Source organism: Polypterus senegalus, chromosome 6 (assembly GCF_016835505.1).
Source record: "Polypterus senegalus isolate Bchr_013 chromosome 6, ASM1683550v1, whole genome shotgun sequence".
Classification (NCBI taxonomy): Eukaryota; Metazoa; Chordata; class Cladistia; order Polypteriformes; family Polypteridae; genus Polypterus; species Polypterus senegalus.
In genome coordinates, this window is record NC_053159.1 from 2,107,307 (window position 1) to 2,125,141 (window position 17,835).

At 43.8% G+C, this 17,835-nt stretch overlaps 1 protein-coding gene across 1 annotated transcript in view; it reads right to left on the reverse strand.

The window, feature by feature from the left end:
• The window catches only part of LOC120530497 (high affinity cGMP-specific 3',5'-cyclic phosphodiesterase 9A), a 76,357-nt gene that overhangs the window by 20,730 nt on the left and 37,792 nt on the right, over positions 1-17,835 (reverse strand). The window contains exons 7-10 of the mRNA XM_039754926.1: positions 11,916-12,093; positions 8,412-8,534; positions 2,032-2,124; positions 859-926 (exon numbers count right to left, since the gene is read on the reverse strand). Coding sequence (XP_039610860.1) covers positions 859-926; positions 2,032-2,124; positions 8,412-8,534; positions 11,916-12,093 — 462 coding nt within the window. The remainder of the gene's footprint in view (positions 1-858; positions 927-2,031; positions 2,125-8,411; positions 8,535-11,915; positions 12,094-17,835) is intronic.

Sequence of the window (17,835 nt, forward strand, 5' to 3'; positions counted from 1 at the left end):
TAATTCTTTTGTGAATTTTGCAGGTGCACTTCACAAGTTAAAGACAATAGAAACTCATTAAGCCAAAAGTGCAGACTGCATTATCAAAACTGTGAGCATCAGAGGCCTGTTTGAAAATTCTAGTGGGACCACACAGTGCTGGGAAAGCCAGAGAAATGGCAGAGCCTTGAGAGGGGGAGCGAAAGGGAGAGAGAGAGACTGTCAAAAGGGGTGGAGCCTGAGAGTGAGAGAGACTGTCAAAAGGGGTGGGGCCTGATAGAGAGAGAGACTGTCAAAAGGCGTGGAGCCTGAGAAGGAGACGGAGAGAGAGAGACTTTCAAAAGGGGTGGAGCCTGAAAGGGAGAGCGAGAGAAACTGTCAAAAAGGGGTGGAGCCTGAAAGAGAGAGAGAGACTGTCAAAAGGGGTGGAGCCTGATAGAGAGAGAGACTGTCAAAAAGGGTGGAGCCTGAAAGGGAGAGAGAGAGACTGTCAAAAGGGGTGGAGCCTGATAGAGAGAGAGAGACTGTCAAAAGGGGTGGAGCCTGAGAGACTGTCAAAAGGGGTGGAGCCTGATAGAGAGAGAGAGACTGTCTAAAGGGGTGGAGTCTGAGAGGAAGCGAGAGAGTGTCTGCCAGTAGGAGTGGAGACCAGGAGATGTTAACAGAAGGGGCGGCACCTGAGAGACACTGTCAGAAAAGGTGGAGTCACAGAGAGAAAGAGAAGGAGAGGGAGAGGAGGAGACTGTTAGAAAGGGTGGAGGGAGTTAGAGAGAGTTAAGAAGTTAGGAAAATGTTTGATGAGTGTGTAAAAGTGACTGGGCACCCCATCCTTCTAAAAAAATGTAAGGAGTTAAAAAAAAAAAAGCCAAGGTAACTTACTTGATCATTCCTTCTCTGATCCTTTTGAACTGTTCACTTGTTAGATTTCGGAAAATATTGTTTTCTGGCTGTGAATTACATGTGAAGTCCTAATTACATTTTGTTTTAGCAGCAGATTGACTGACATCCCATACAGGGTGTGTCCCTGCCTTGCACTTCATGATATTGGGATAGGCTCCGGCTCCCCGTGACCCTACAATTAGATTATGTGAATTTAGTACATGAATAGATGGCAGCGGTTTCCATAGAATATTAAAAACATTAAAAATGTATCTGTTTAGGCTGATGTTAAAATAATTGGACAACAGAAGTCAAGTGAAATGACCCCTTTTATTGGCTAACTAAAAAGATTACAATATGCAAGCTTTTGAGGCAACTCAGGCCCCTTCTTACATTTTATCTGAAGAAAAGGCCTGAAGAAGGGGCCTAAGTTGCCTTGAAAGCTTGTATATTGTAATCTTTTTAGTTAGCCAATAAAAGGGGTCCTTTTGCTTGACTTCTCACTACACCCATATTGGCTAACACGGCACAACACCCTCATACCAGGACAACAGAGAAAGGAAGACGGTGGGGAGAGGTGTTGCGTTCCAGAAACCTCCACCAGTTTTTCCCCTAACACACTCCTAAGGAGCCAATGCCTATCACAACAGCTTTAGAAACAAGGTGTGAACCAATCCTGCATGGGATGCCATTCTCTCACAAAGTGCATTCACACACACGCACGCAAGTCAAAGTCACCTGTTAACCTGACATGCATATTTTGTGGATGAAGGAGAAAATCAGAGTCACGTAGGCACTAGGAGAACATGCAGATAGCACACAAGGACCAGACTGGGACCTGAACGCAGATCTCTGGATTTGTGACATATCAGTATTAACACCTGGACCACCACACTCACAATGATGATACAAAACAAAGTAAATACTAAAATATTAAGGTCATGCAGACAAGCAAGTGATCTGATAAATGGAAAGGGTCACTCATGTACAGACAACACCATCTCCGTGTGAGCAGAACATCACAAATGACATTCTGTACCCACAGCGGTCGTGCACATGTGGCGTTGCCCTTTTGAAGCCGTCAGAATTCTGCTTTAGCACATGTCAGCATATCCAGCCAGACTCCAGCAGACCTCCTAAAGGGGCCAGACGCCAGACGCTGCGCCACAGTACCTTTTCCAGAATCTCGAAGGCCACAGCGCAGTGATGGTTTTCTAACGGAGAGATGTCATTGTATCGGAGGGCCAGTTCGGTCCGGGCATTGATCTGCAGTACAAAGACACGACACAAGGCTATTTAATAAGAGTCTGAAAGGAGAGCAGCCATAATCGATGGACGTCACTTTAACAAAAAAGCCAGAAGCGGAGACTGCGCCAGAGGCTCGGGGGACTCGTTCACGTGACAGCTCACGTAGTAAGGTGACGATCGGTGCTTTAAGATATCCGAATGTACATATCGATACACACCTCAGCATAATCGTACTAACGACACTGGAGGCTTCCACATTTCTCTCACTTTACAGAGAGGTTATTCCATTGTAGTCTACTGAGCGCCTCTTTCACATTCTGTCAAATCCTTAGAAATTATAAATATATCATCAATATCTGCAAACACTTACAGTAGACGCCTAGGATGTGTCTAAAAATGTCATTTGGAAAGTCTTGAAACGCTGCCGGTGCATTAGCTGACCCAAACGGCATGCCAAGGAATTCATAATGTCCTGATGTATTAAGTGCCATCTTGTGCCCCTTTCGAGTTTGTATTCAGTTATAAGCACTGCGGAGACCTCATTTCGTAAAAACGATGGATGCCAAAACCTGATTGATAATTGAAGAGTGAAGATGACTGTTTTAGTTGTTATTTTATTTAGTTCTCTGTAGTCCACACAGGGGCAAAGACCACCCCTTCTTCTCATCTATCTATACTCATCTAAAACTTTAGACTCTGAGTGTGAAAGGGCACACATCTTGCCCCTAGACAAGAGGAAACCAAGTAACGGATTAATAGTCAGTCAGTCGAAGGCAGTGATGTTTTGTGTTGATCTGCTTTACTTTAATCCTCCATATATTGTGTTTAGATAGATAGATAGATAGATAGATAGATAGATAGATAGATAGATAGATAGATAGATAGATAGATAGATAGATAGATAGATAGATAGAGTGAAAGGCACTATATAATAGATAGATAGATAGATAGATAGATAGATAGATAGATAGATAGATAGATAGATGAAAGGCACTATATGATAGATAGATAGATAGATAGATAGATAGATAGATAGATAGATAGATAGATAGATAGAGTGAAAGGCACTATATAATAGATAGATAGATAGATAGATAGATAGATAGAGTGAAAGGCACTATATGATAGATAGATAGATAGATAGATAGATAGATAGATAGATAGATAGATAGAGTGAAAGGCACTATATAATAGATCGATAGATAGATAGATAGATAGATAGGTAGATAGATAGATAGATAGAGTGAAAGGCACTATATGATAGATAGATAGATAGATAGATAGATGAAAGGCACTATATGATAGATAGATAGATAGATAGATAGAGTGAAAGGCACTATATGATAGATAGATATCCATCCATCCATTTTCTAACCCGCTGAATCCGAATACAGGGTCACGGGGGTCTGCTGGAGCCAATCCCAGCCAACACAGGGCACAAGGCAGGAACCAATCCTGGGCAGGGTGCCAACCCACCGCAGGACACACACAAACACACCCACACACCAAGGCCAATTTAGAATCGCCAATCCACCTAACCTGCATGTCTTTGGATTGTGGGAGGAAACCCACGCAGACACGGGGAGAACATGCAAACTCCACGCAGGGAGGACCCGGGAAGCGAACCCAGGTCTCCTAACTGCGAGGCAGCAGCGCTACCACTGCGCCACCGTGCCACCCTAGATAGATAGATAGATAGAGTGAAAGGCACTATATGATAGATAGATAGATAGATAGATAGATAGATAGATAGAGTGAAAGGCACTATATAATAGATAGATAGATAGATAGATATGAAAGGCACTATATAATAGATAGATAGATAGATAGATAGATAGATAGATAGATAGATAGATAGATAGATAGATAGATAGATAGATAGATAGAAGGCACTATATACTAGATAGATAGATAGATAGATAGATAGATAGATAGATAGATAGATAGATAGATAGATAGATAGATAGAGTGAAAGGCACTATATGATAGATATAGAGGTGATTGAACCACTAGGGTCAAGTGACCATAATGTAATACAATTCTCAGTATTTTGTAAGAGTGCAGATGCAAAGACTAAAATTGTTAAGTTGAACTTTAGTAGGGCTAATTTTGAGCAGATGCGACAAAGTCTAAGTAGGATAGACTGGGATAAGCTTTTAAATGTGGAGACAGTCGAGGAGCAGTGGAACAGGTTTAAAAATGTTTTACATGTAATGCAGGACAGATACATACCTAAATTTGGAAGTAATAGGAAACTAAAAAAATCTCCACGATGGATTAATAAAGATTTAAAAAAGAAGTTGCAAAGGAAAAAACTGCTGTATAAGGCATATAATACTAATGACTGCAAAGAGAACCGTAGCGCGTATGAGAACATGAGGGCAACCATTAAGAAGGATATCAGAGAGGCTAAAAGACAGTTGGAGAGGAATATAGCAGATAAGGCGAAAGAAGACCCCAAGAGATTCTTTCAGTATTTTAGTAGTAAAAGAACAGTTAAGGAGGAGGTCAAGTTCATCAGGAATAGTAAAGGGGAATTAAAAGATACAGACAATGAAATAGCAGATGCCCTAAACTTACATTTTTCTGAGGTGTTTACAAGTGAGCAAGTGGATAACCTGCCAGAGGTAAACACAACTACTAAGGAGGTACTGAGGGATTTGGAAATTGTAGAGGGAGAAGTGCTGCTCAGATTAAATAAGATGAAATCAAACAAATCACCAGGCCCAGATAATATTTATCCTCGTGTTCTTAAGGAGGCTAGTGAGTACATATATAAACCCTTGACACATATTTTTAGGAAGTCACTGTGCACTGGAGAGATTCCAAAGGACTGGAAAATGGCAAATATCATCCCATTATATAAAAAGGGTGACAGGGCAGATCCAAGCAACTATAGGCCAGTAAGCTTAACAAGCATCACAGGAAAATTAATGGAAGGAATTATTAAGGATAAGATTGAGCAACACATGACAAGGACAGGAGTTATTCTGAACAGTCAGCATGGGTTCAGAAGGGGAGGTCGTGTTTTACTAACATGTTGGAATTCTATGAGGAGGCAACAAAAGGATACGATCAAAGTGGAGCTTATGATATTATTTATCTGGACTTTCAGAAAGCATTTGATAAGGTGCCACATGAGAGGTTGGGCATCAAGTTAAAAGAAGTGGGAATTCAGGGTGATGTTTTTAGATGGGTGCAGAATTGGCTCAGACACAGGAAGCAGAGGGTGATGGTGTGAGGAACCTCATCAGAACTGGCGATGTTAAGAGTGGTGTTCCACAGGGGTCAGTGCTAGGGCCGCTGCTATTTTTAATATATATAAATGATTTAGATAGGAATATAAGTAACAAGCTGGTTAAGTTTGCAGATGATACCAAGATAGGTGGATTAGCAGATAATTTGGAATCCGTTATATCATTACAGAAGGACTTGGATAGCATACAGGCTTGGGCAGATTTGTGGCAGATGAAATTTAATGTCAGTAAATGTAAAGTATTACACATAGGAAGTAAAAATATTAGGTTTGAATACACAATGGGCGGTCGAAAAATCGAGAGTACACCTTATGAGAAGGATTTAGGAGTCATAGTGGACTCCAAGCTATCAACTTCAAACAGTGTTCAGAAGCCATTAAGAAGGCTAACAGAATGTTAGGTTATATAGCCGATCTGTGGAGTACAAGTCCAAGGAGGTTATGCTCAACCTTTATAATGCACTGGTGAGGCCTCATCTTGAGTACTGTGTGCAGTTTTGGTCTCCAGGCTACAAAAGGACATAGCAGCACTAGAAAAGGTCCAGAGAAGAGCGACTAGGCTGATTCCAGGTCTACAGGGGTTGAATTATGAGGAAAGATTAAAAGAGCTGGGCCTTTACAGTTTAAGCAAAAGAAGATTAAGAGGTGACATGATTGAAGTGTTTAAAATTATGAAGGGAATTAGTACAGTGGATCGAGACTTGTATTTTAAAATGAGCTCATCAAGAACACGGGGACACAGTTGGAAACTTGTTAAGGGTAAATTTCGCACAAACATTAGGAAGTTTTTCTTTACACAAAGAACGATAGACACTTGGAATAAGTTACCAAGTAGTGTGGTAGACAGTAAGACGTTAGGGACTTTCAAAACTCGACTTGATGTTTTCTTGGAGGAAGCAAGTGGATAGGACTGGCGAGCTTTGTTGGGCTGAATGGCCTGTTCTCGTCTAGATTGTTCTAATTGTTCTAGTAACATAGACAGATAGATAGATAGATAGATAGATAGATAGATAGATAGATAGATGAAAGGCACTATATGATAGATAGATAGATAGATAGATAGATAGATAGATAGATAGATAGATAGATAGATAGATAGAGTGAAATGCACTATATAATAGATAGATAGATAGATAGATAGATAGATAGATAGATAGATAGATAGATAGAGTGAAAGGCACTATATAATAGATAGATAGATAGATAGATAGATAGATAGATAGATAGATAGATAGATAGAAGGCACTATATACTAGATAGATAGATAGATAGATAGATAGATAGAAGGCACTATATAATAGATAGATAGATAGATAGATAGATAGATAGATAGATAGATAGATAGATAGATAGATAGATAGATATGAAAGGCACTATATAATAGATAGATAGATAGATAGATAGATAGATAGATAGATAGATAGATAGATAGATAGAAGGCACTATATAATAGATAGATAGATAGATAGATAGATAGATAGATAGATAGATAGATAGATAGATATGAAAGGCACTATATAATAGATAGATAGATAGATAGATAGATAGATAGATAGATAGATAGATAGATAGATAGATGTGAAAGGCACTATATAATAGATAGATAGATAGATAGATAGATAGATAGATAGATAGATAGATACTTTATTAATCCCAAGGGGAAATTCACATAATATAATAATAATAATAATAATAGTATTTTTCCTTTTTGTGTCACGGGTGCGACACAGCTGCGGTGAGTTAATAAGGTAGCCGGGGCGAGTCACACCTGCATGGGCGGGTACGATCGTTCTCAATTGCTTCATTGGCTTCCTGCGGCATGTGATTAAGGTGCTGCGCCCACAGATATGGATGTGTATATATGTAGGTGGGCACAAAGGGAGACATGAAAGATGTAAAGGAAAGAAAAGAACCAAAGGAGGTGAAAGGACGGAAAAAGGCAGTCGCAGGAGATGATCCAGACACCTGTTTGGAGAAGGCACCTCGAGCTGGGGGTCTGAAAGTGGGCGCATGCTGAAGCTCTCTAGGGGCTGGATCGCCCCACTGACTAGGTGTGTAGAGTTGGGAGAGCGTGACGTAAGACCTCCCAGTGGATCCGAAGAGCGATTGCTTGAGCACAAAGGAACACAGGAGGTGTGCCAACCTCGGAGGGTCTGGCAGCGCAGTGTGGGGGCATCCAAGATGGGAGTTGGCAGAAAGGAGTTTGTGCTGCAGAGGCTCCGCCGGCAACACCTGTGATGGGTGAGGCGGGGAGAGAGAAGGTGGTGGGCTGCGATTGGGTGAAGAGAGACCTCTATTTTAAATGAATTATTTATTATGGATTTTATCTCCACATTTCAGTGATTTTATGGATTTGTTTTTTTTTAACACTGCACAATGGACACGTTTGGTTTTACTTTATTATAATAAAAGCACCTGCCCATTTTACACCATCCCCTGGCGTCAATGAGATTTGTCCTTATTTGTCAGCTCATCTCGGTCATAACTATCAACGGTGTTGGTTCAGCAGACTCTCATGTGGGACAAGGGAGTCTGTAGGGGACCGGCATCGTCACAATTTGGTGACAGCGGTGGGAACTTGTCGGACTCCAGTTTTGGTGCAAGTGATCTGAGGAATGGAGATCTAAAACTAAAGTGAGGTACCGACATCAGCTGATCACCCTCCCACTGATGGCTTTGCCCCCTGTGCAGTCCAGAGACCCCTAACACACGGCGACAGGGCACTGCATGCAGCAACAGATGTTTTATGTTGATTTATGTGAGAAACTATTGCTGTCTGTGCTTTTCAGTGAGAAGTCAAGTAAAATGACCCCTTTTATTGGCTAACTAAAAAAGATTACAATATGCAAGCTTCGAGTCAACTCGGGCCCCTTCTTCAGGGAAGATGTAATCAAAAAACTGAATTTATTGGAAAAATATTCAGCCCTGGGAGAAAAAGAAAAAATAAATCAGCCCTAAAAAATGTAAAATTGACCATGCATGCCGCTTCCTCGTCCCATAAGCCTCTGAGCTTGTCCAACATACGGCCTTTTCTCGTGGCTTTGCTCACCTGATACGCATTGTTGTATCCCGTGTGATCCAAGTCATGGCAGATGGCTGACGTCAGCATAATCAGAAGATCAATATCATCGATTTTGCTCTGAAGCTCTGTTAGCCAAATCAGACCATACATCTACGAGACATGGCAGGCACAAAGGTTAGAAGATGAGTTCCTAAAGGCATGGCGTGTGTCTTGAATGCTATTGATGTTTTGTTTCACTCTCCTGAGCTTTGCCTGTCTTTGCTACAACTAACTGCCACGTCAGTGGACAACCTTCTTGTCATGTTAAACACCATGGGCACTTGCTGCCATTTTTATTTCCTCTCTGCCTTTTCTCATTTTCTTCCACATTTTGATATTCACCAGATACTCTCCAGCATTTTGTGTCCATGCTGTAAAGGAAAGACACCATACAAGACATTCAAATGCCCTTTTAGGTCTGTTCTTCACATATACGTTGTCATATATGGCCAGCCAGTCATCTCGGCCAATACTCCCAGGCCGCCAGATGGAGCCCTCCCTGCAGCATGGAAGTGCCCCGAATGCCAGCAGGGAATCATGGAGTTTTCCTTCACAGCCCTGCTGGATAACGTGGGGGCCACCAGACGACGCTGCCGGGAGGCTCAAGGATTGTTTTCCCTACAGCCCGGACGTGCGTCACAGTCACGGGGACAGAAGAAACGGCGTACTTCTGGGTTGAAGAGTCGGGTGGCAGGGTGACAACGTGTCTGGGAGAGGAGGATTGGTTATTGTAGTGATTACTGATTTGTGTATTGATTTATATGAGTATTGTGGAATGTTGGGTGCTTTGTGCACATTATTATTATAATAAAACCAATTATTGGACTTTTACCTGTTGTCTGGCGTCTGATCTGAGGGTTCAAGGGGACAACAGCGCCCCCTATCTGTCACAACGTCTATAAAGACATATGCTTAGCCACTGTGGAGGACTCTGTGCTAACGCTGTCTATTCATGTCTGAGGTCAGGACGTTGGAAGACCCCATCCGGTGGCTCTGCCACTTACCTTCAGTTTGGTTTTAATATATCTTGACGTCATGTCACACTCATTTGCTTAATACGGCACCTTGTGCCAGAGCTTGTTTTGAAAAGTGCTCCACAAAAACACGTGATCTGTGCCTTTTGTAAGGACTTACATTCAGCCTATGAGCACGGTGCTGCAGGGGTTAATGCCACTAACCTCATGGGTTCAAATGCTGTGTCCTTGTCAACTTCTACCCATGTTTGTGTGGGTCTTACTCTGCTTTTCCTCATGGATCCCAAAAGAAGTGCCAGTCAGACTAATTTGCAGCCCTGATCGGGCAACAGTGTGGGCAGAGCCATGCAATGCCATTGTCCACCCACGACTCAGTGGCAGCAAAGCCCCCATCCCCAACAATCTGCAGTTCTTCACACACACACATAAAAATCAGTGCAGTCTTTGGCTTAAAAAACTGTTGGGGTGCCATACCCAAATTTTCCTGTACAGTAGCAAGAAAAATCAAGGAACCCTTTGGAATGACCGTTTTTTCTGGATTAATGCATCATGAAATGTGATCTGACCTTCATCTAAGTCACAAGTACAGACAAACACACAATGCATACGCTATTAATTTAGAGGACTATTTCATTTATGTTAGGTAGAGGGGACTGGGTGGTCTTGTCGCCTCTAAACCCCTGCAGATTTTATTTTTTTCTCCAGCCGTCTGGAGTTTTTTTTCAGCTTTTTCTGTCCACCTTGGCCATCGGACTTTACTCTTTTTCTATGTTAACTAATGTTGTCTTATTTTAATTTCTTATTTTGTCTTTTATTTTTCTTTTCTTCAGTATGTAAAGCACTTTGAGCTTTTTGTATGAAAATGTGCTATAGAAGTAAATGTTGTTGTTAACACAAAAAATATCAAATTATAGGGTCAGGAGATGAGATGTGGTCGAAAAAGTGTGAGCAGGGGTCGAAATAAAAAAGAAAAAAAGACCTTTAGCCAATCCAGAAATGTAAGATAAGAATCAATAATTGCTGAATACCGAGGATCCCGGGACAAGAAAGTAACAGGGAATGACATGTAAAGTATTTTTGTATCCCAATGTGAGTAAATGAGGATCATCTGTGCCTCATAGGTCCTAATAATGATGACGTGCAAACACAAAGTTGTCTAAGTAACGGCTGGTGCTTCTACGACAACACAGTGGCAGTGGTGAACAATCCAAAATGGCGTCACAGAAGGATGATAAAACTGATAAAATTGTAAAGGAAGTCACACAGAGAGAAACTAACATCAAAATCAGAATCTCTAGGTGTAGCCATATAAATCTCCAAAAAATACAAAGGGAAAGGCACAAAAAAAGAATAAAATGTGCCGATCATGACGTGTCCCCATAGCCGTGTGTCTGAATGTCTAACCTGAACTGTCCAGCTTAGTGACAGAGCTTGAAGGTCTGCTTAGGATTCTAAGGATTAATAAAATAACAATGGGAGGTCGAGCTTTTAGTCACAGGACCCCCCTAAACTGACGAGTGGTCTGCCTGCTACTATAAGAGATGCCCCTTCGGTCTCAGCTTTTAAGACTCACGACTTCAGTTTAGCACACCCTGACTAGAGCTGCTGATGAACTGTACAGACTCCATCTCTGTTGTTAGTCATTAGCACTAAAACAGAAGTAACATGAGAGTTCTAATTTGATACTAACCCTCACCTATTCTGTTTCTCTTCTCAGTACTCAAATGTGCCACTCGGTGCCACGGCCCACCTGCCAAGTTGTTTTGCCTGCCTATGGTAAAGTCATCCCTGATGGAGGATCGCAGGAATTGTGGGAAAGAGGGGTCCTGTCATCGGATTAGCGCTATTTCAGGTGGAATGGCCAAATGGGGGCGGCAGCTTGATAGATGAGGTCTCCAGAACTCTAAACAAATCCAAATCATATTATGGGATATCATCTACTGTTAAATTATACTCCGTACTTGTAATATTTTTATTTGTATACTATATTGAGGATTTGTTCTGTTCTGTGTATTGTGTTGTATTGACCCCCTTTTCTTTTTGACACCCACTGCACGCCCAGCATACCTGTAAAGGGGTCTATCTTTGAATTGCCTTTCCGGAGGTTTCTTCCATTTTTTGGGGGGGGGAGTTTTCTTAGAGAGTCGAGGCTGGGGGGCTGTCAAGATGCAGGGCCTGTTAAAGCCCATTGCTGCACTTCTTGTGTGATTTTGGGCTACACAAATGTAAACTGTATTGTATTGTATTGTATTTAAAATGAAGACCACCTGTTGTTCATTCATTTTTTAGTGTATGTTTGCACTTCTAGTTCAGCCGTTTCCTATGCGCCACTCATCAGTGAAGAGCTAGAAGAGGACCGGTACCGTTTACTTTTCCAAATAGCAGCCCTCACTTTTTATGTTAACATGTCGAGCTTTAGTAGCCTCTCAATTAATGTTGCCTTCATTACTCAGCGCCCTTTACCGAAAGATGACTTGCAGAAGATCAAACACAACGTAGCATGGAGATCATCACCTACCATCTGGGTGACGCAGAAGCAGTGCTTGAAGTTGTGGAAGGGGATGTTGTTGTAGTGTCGGTAGACCTCGTAGAGGAACTGCTGCAGCACCTCGCGCTCGATGCTGAACTTGGTCACAAAGTCCAAGTCTGTAAACATCAGCTGTAGCAGGACCATGATTTCGGCGTCTTCCCACTGCCTGCAACAAGAACGCATGGTCAGTCTTGTCATGTCCATCACTCATTCTTAAATGTTTGTCCAAGAAGCCCTCGTTTTAGACACCTAATGATACCCAAGACGTATGCCTGGTCTAAACTCTATAACAATGGTGAGGCTGAAGGACGTGAACAGCAACCACGTGTACCCACGCTAAACATATCGGGAACAAAAGATCAGTTTGTCAACACTGGAGCAGCAAAACACACCAGACTGTAAAACAAACACACGCGATTATAAAGACTTTTAGAATCCACCAAGATGAACAGAGAGGTAGCCAAAGGACGAGTTTCAGTGTGACATCCGGGTGACCCTTAACAACCAAAGGTTGCACAAAGCAACCACACCTGGAAATGGTGACGTCCAACAGAAAATCAAAAAGGTGTTGCGCTAAAAATAAAAACAAAGACGTTAAACATTGCTGAGTTTTGACAAAGGCGTCCTATAAGACAAAAGATTCTCCATAGTAAAAAAAACACTTAATTGTAAGTGATCAGGTCTGCCCAGGGTGAAGTGACAGTGAACATGAGCAGGGTCAATGGATCCACCAGTGTTGGTGCTAAAGTAGTCCTTCGTCTTGGGGTCATTAGTCAGGTCTTATCCCACTTCTGCCACCAATGTAGTGACCTGCTACCATCTTCACACCCCTCAGGTCGTCTGTGGTCCCACATGCTCACAGCCATACCTGCTCTGCCAGCGCCCGACCATCTAAGGAACGTGTCCGGTCCCTGGGCACTACAATATTAATAATGACTAGGGGGCTTTGCCCCTTGCTCGTTTCGCTCACCAACATAGCGCTTCACACCGTTGTGAAAGAGGGGGGCTGAACGCACCCCAAGGAGATGTGGCCGCTCCCCTGATACAATGGGAAACAAATTTCTTTTTTTTACCTCCTCTTTGCTCGATCAGCTGCTGGATTGCTGTTGCTCCTGTGCCACGTGATCTGCATTTCGTGTTGCGCTTCGAACGTTTTAAAGTCACTGCCTTGTCTCTCTTGTCCCCCAGACATCCTCAAACACTATACGATCTCTTTCCGATGTTCCGTTATTTCCCTAATGCAATCTTTACTCTCCTTTTTTGAGACTTCCGAATTTTCCTACTTCCATTATCGCCAACCTGCACTGCAGGTGTATCACAGGGCTTGCTTCCAAATGGTTGTAAATATGACGTGACTTGTGTGTCTCACGGGACGTGAAAGCGTCTCTCTGTCTCTCTTCAAAAGATTGCGTCTCGTCGCAGGAAAAAAAGTTTTTTTTACATAATACAGAGATATACTGTAGTTTGAAATGACTTACAAGACTTAGAAGTGTTTAAAATTGGGAGACAAAGTCAGAAAGGAGAGATTATGTTGGTTTGGACCTGTGCGGAGGAGAGATGCTGGGTATATTGGGCGAAGGGTGATAAGCATAGAGCTGCCAGGGAAGAGGAGAAGAGGAAGGCCTAAGAGGAGGTTTATGGATGTGGTGAGAGAGGACTAGCAGGTGACGGGGGTGACAGAGCAAGATGACGAGGACAGGAAGTTATGTAACAAGATGATCCGAACGGGAGCAGCCGAAAGAAAAAGAAGAAGAAAGAACAATAGACACTTGGAATAAGAGACCACATAGTGTGCTAGACAGTCAGACTTTCAAAACCTGACTTGGTGTTTTTATGGAAGAACTAAGTGGAGAGGACTGACGAGCCTTGTGGGGCTGAATGGCCTGTTCCTTTCCAGATTGTTCTAATGTGCTAAAGACCATTTTCATTCCCACATGCCCGCAGATGGGATTTTGTTCTGTTGACCCATCCTTCATTAAAGTCACTTAATCCAGTTTTGGGTCATGTAGGGCTGAACACCCTCTTGGGTTGACAAGGCCAAACTTGGACAGGGCAACAGCCCACGACAGGGCCAGGTTAGAGCTGTGGGGGGATACCAGATCTCCTGAGGAAGACACACGAGGAGCACGCTAGCGCCTCACAGAAAGTGACCATGCTTGGACGATATTGTTATTCTGTACAGTGATGCCGTAAACACTGTGAGACTAGCGATTCTCCATTCAGCTCCTCGTGACGAGTGTCTCTTTTTGTTCTTGTCTTACATCTCCCTTTCTTATTATTCACCTGCTAATATTTTTTGCATCTTGCCAATGTTGTTGCCAAGCAACAGGAAACAAAGGCTTATTCAAAATTTGAATCAACCAACTCTTAAAGACATAAAGCCTTGGGCCCCTAGGGGGCGCTGAGGTCTTCCCAGAGTTCAAGGTTGAGTCCTCCTCGTTTTACAACAGAGCCGGGCCTCGGGGGTCAGCCTGCTGTCGAGCCCTCATAGCCCACTGCTGCCATGATGAGCCTCAGGATGGCCTTTCGTGATTTGAACTGTCGGACGGTTATTGAGTGGCAAGGCACGAGCGTGGCTTTATAATCAGAATGAATTGGAATTAAATGAACGACCTCAGCAGTGCTCGGCTAAAGGAGGAGCGCCAAGCAAGGGGGGCCTTGAGCTGCACATCTCCGTGTGGTAAGAAGATCAGGAATTACACTGAGGGGCACAACAGGAAGTCGGTATGGAGAGAAGTTTGGTCAGGCCATGGCAACGAATCTCAGTTGGGGGGGAGTTATGGTGAAAGAAGAACAACGTACTTACTGGGGGATGGAGACCACCCAAAGACAGAGTGCTGTACTTTCATCTGCTCTGATTGAGGGGTCCCCTCAAAGACAGAGTGTTGTACTTTCATCTGGAATGGAGGGGCTGCCCTCTAAAGACAAAGTGCTGCCATCATTGAGGGCCCCCCCCAAAGTGAGAGCATTGTTCTTTAATTTGCTGCAATTGAGTGGTCCTCCCAAAGACAGAGTACCATTCTTTAATCTGCCACAATTTAGGGGTCCCATCTGTAGACAGAGTGTTGTACTTCAATCTCCTGCAATTCAGGGGCTGCCCCCCGTAAAGAAAGAGTGCTGCCATGATTGAGGGGGTCCCCTGAAAGAGACAGCACTGTGTTTTAATCTTCCACAATTTAGGGGTACCCTGTGAAGACATAGCACTGTAGTTTAATCTGCCATGATTGAGGGGGTCCCCCACTAAGAGAGAGTGTTGTACTTTAATCTGATACAAGTGAGGGGTCTCCCCCTAAAGACAGAGTGCTGCTATGACTGAGGGGTCCCCCAGAAGACAGAGTGCTATACTTTTGTTCACCATGATCAGGGGACAGTAGTGATCCCTAGACAAACGAGCAAGGGTCTATAGGGGTCCCCACTAGTATGGGCCCCTCTGCATCCCCCCTATTTGAGCCCCTGTTTACATACTGTATGCTGAGTAGTCAGTCAAGAGCGTTAAGTTTAACTTCACAGACAGACGAGGAGAAGAAAAGGATAACAGAAACAAAGGTGCTACCATATGGACCCAGTGTGCTGAGCTCAAGATCTGCTCTCCCAGTGTCCCCATGGGATTTTCTCCAGGATCTCCAGTAAACTGGTGGGTAGCAGCCTTCTTCTTCTTGGGATGTCATCAGAGATGACTTTCTGTCAATGTGGGTGCAGTTTCTCTCGTCTTCGTCCCGTGTTCATTTGAATTTCACGTATCCACCATGAATGTCATTAACTACGTCAGTCACGCGAGGTCGGCTAGCGATGAGAGCCATAAGTGACGGCTTGGAGGGACGCTCGCTGTCACACAAAAGTGACACTTGGTGTCTTCATTGTAGCGCTCCTCTCCGAAGGGCCTCTTTGATCGTGTCAGCTCTTCTCTGGTTTGCTTTCTCTTGTGTTACCATAAAACGCCAAGCGCTGCAAGGATTTCAATTATTCGTCTAAACTTCAAAAGCAGCAGCGAGGCACAGTTGAATGGGGCGCCTCTCCTCACATTAAAAGAATCCATTATTGTCAATGGGTAATGCACTGAGTGCACCCTGCCTGGTTTTCACATGAATATAGAAGCGGCAGGTGCCAGCTTGACTGAACAAACCTTCGTAAAGTCCAGGGTGGCATCATTAAGTAGACTGGTGACAGCTGAGGGCGCAAATCAACCACATGGCATTAACGTGAAGAGGTCCGGTGGGCACTGCAGATGGAGCTGTGTTATGGGTCCACAGCTCGTGGAGAAAAGGCCATTGATTTTAAATAAATAATCACCGCACCCGAGGCGGCTTCGTGAGGGCGTTGTTAGCGAGCGGGGGGGCAGTCGTCGATGTGGGCGTTTCTCACCGTGTGCACAGGTGAGGAACTGCCCACATTCGTGATTGCTCCCGTGGCTAATGCTACAGCTGTGATGGCCCCTCACGTTTTTAAAAGAAGCGCAAGTCGGTTGGGGAGAAAAGAAAGAAACGTTCGGAGAGAGAATCGATCGGAGAGAAAGGAAAGGAAAGGAGAGGACGGAGGTTACAGGGAGCGTGGAAGCAAGCGGTGCAGGAGAGAGACGGACACGCGGAGCGTGGTGAGCGCGCGATCGAGCGCCGTGGGCAGCTGCGAGGAAGCTGGGTGTTAGGCCGACACCCAGGTGTTTGTGTAGATGTCGCTCCCGCTGAGTGATCTGGTAGCGGGAGTGACAAGGTGAAAGCGACGGGCCGCAGAGAGGCCATGGAAAAGGCAGCGGAAGTCGGGAGACTTGGTGATGGAATCCCCAACGTGGGCGACCTGGCCGTTGAGGGTAATCAAGTCTCGGGGACTGGGATGAGTGCCAGACCGAAGCCAGGGATCGGGAGGTCTCCAGTCTCGAATGTGTGATGTAGGAGGGCAGCTGCAGAGAGCGTCTTGCCTGCTGCGATGCCCAAACGGGATAAGCAGGTGAGACGCATACAGAAAATAGGCACCGGATTGTGTTAGTGTTTAAAGACTGCTTCCAAGAGAAGATTTTAACCTCACGTTTTAAAGGAATGTGTTTTTTTTCCAATGGTTTTAACCCCCACGTGTTCTTTTTATGGATTATTTATTTATTTAATGAATTTGAAGAACTGCACTATTTATGAACACTGTTTTTGTTTTGTTGACTGCTTTTAATAAAAGCACTATTGCACTTTTTGTATACCACCCCTTGCTCAATTGTTTATTTGCCTCCATTGACTAGCTCACTCGGCAACATTATCGACGGTGTTGGGTTCGAGTGCTTCCAATAGCAAAGGGAGTGTGGAGCCAGAACCCACATCGTCACACTGTGGCATCGCGCTGCTCGAGACTGGGCTTGAACCTCTCCCCAAGCTTCTTCTAGCTACCCTGAAATTAAAATCCACGTCCCCGATGTGCTGATTGGGGTGGACAACAGCAGAGCAAATCGGGAATCGAAAGGAAGCCACAGAAACAAGTGGTGGGTTGTTGGCTGACGTTCAAATCTCCTTTTATCATTTTTGATTCTTTAGTTTGGAATGATTGTATTTCTGTTAATTTGCGTGTTTCTTTGCGTTTGAGTCTGCCTGTGCATCACTGCCTTTCTTATGTGCCGTGTTGTTTTGTGGGGGGACCCCAAGAGGCAGGACAACCTGCTCGTCCCCACCAGGCACTGCCCTCAGCCCTGGAGATGCGAGGGGTTCATTGCGAATGCGCTTGGGAGTTTGGTGAGTGCTTATCTGCGATTAGTTCTTGGGCCTTGTGTGTTCCTGGATTTTTGACCCCTCGGTTCCATGGATTTGCGCTTTGAACTTCTCTGCCTGGGATTGCCTTTTTATGTTTTTGTGCTCTGTTCTTATTTCAGATCTTTTGCTAATCTTTCATTCTACGAAGATTCTTTGTGGCCCTTTTTGTTACTGGCCAGGGTTTT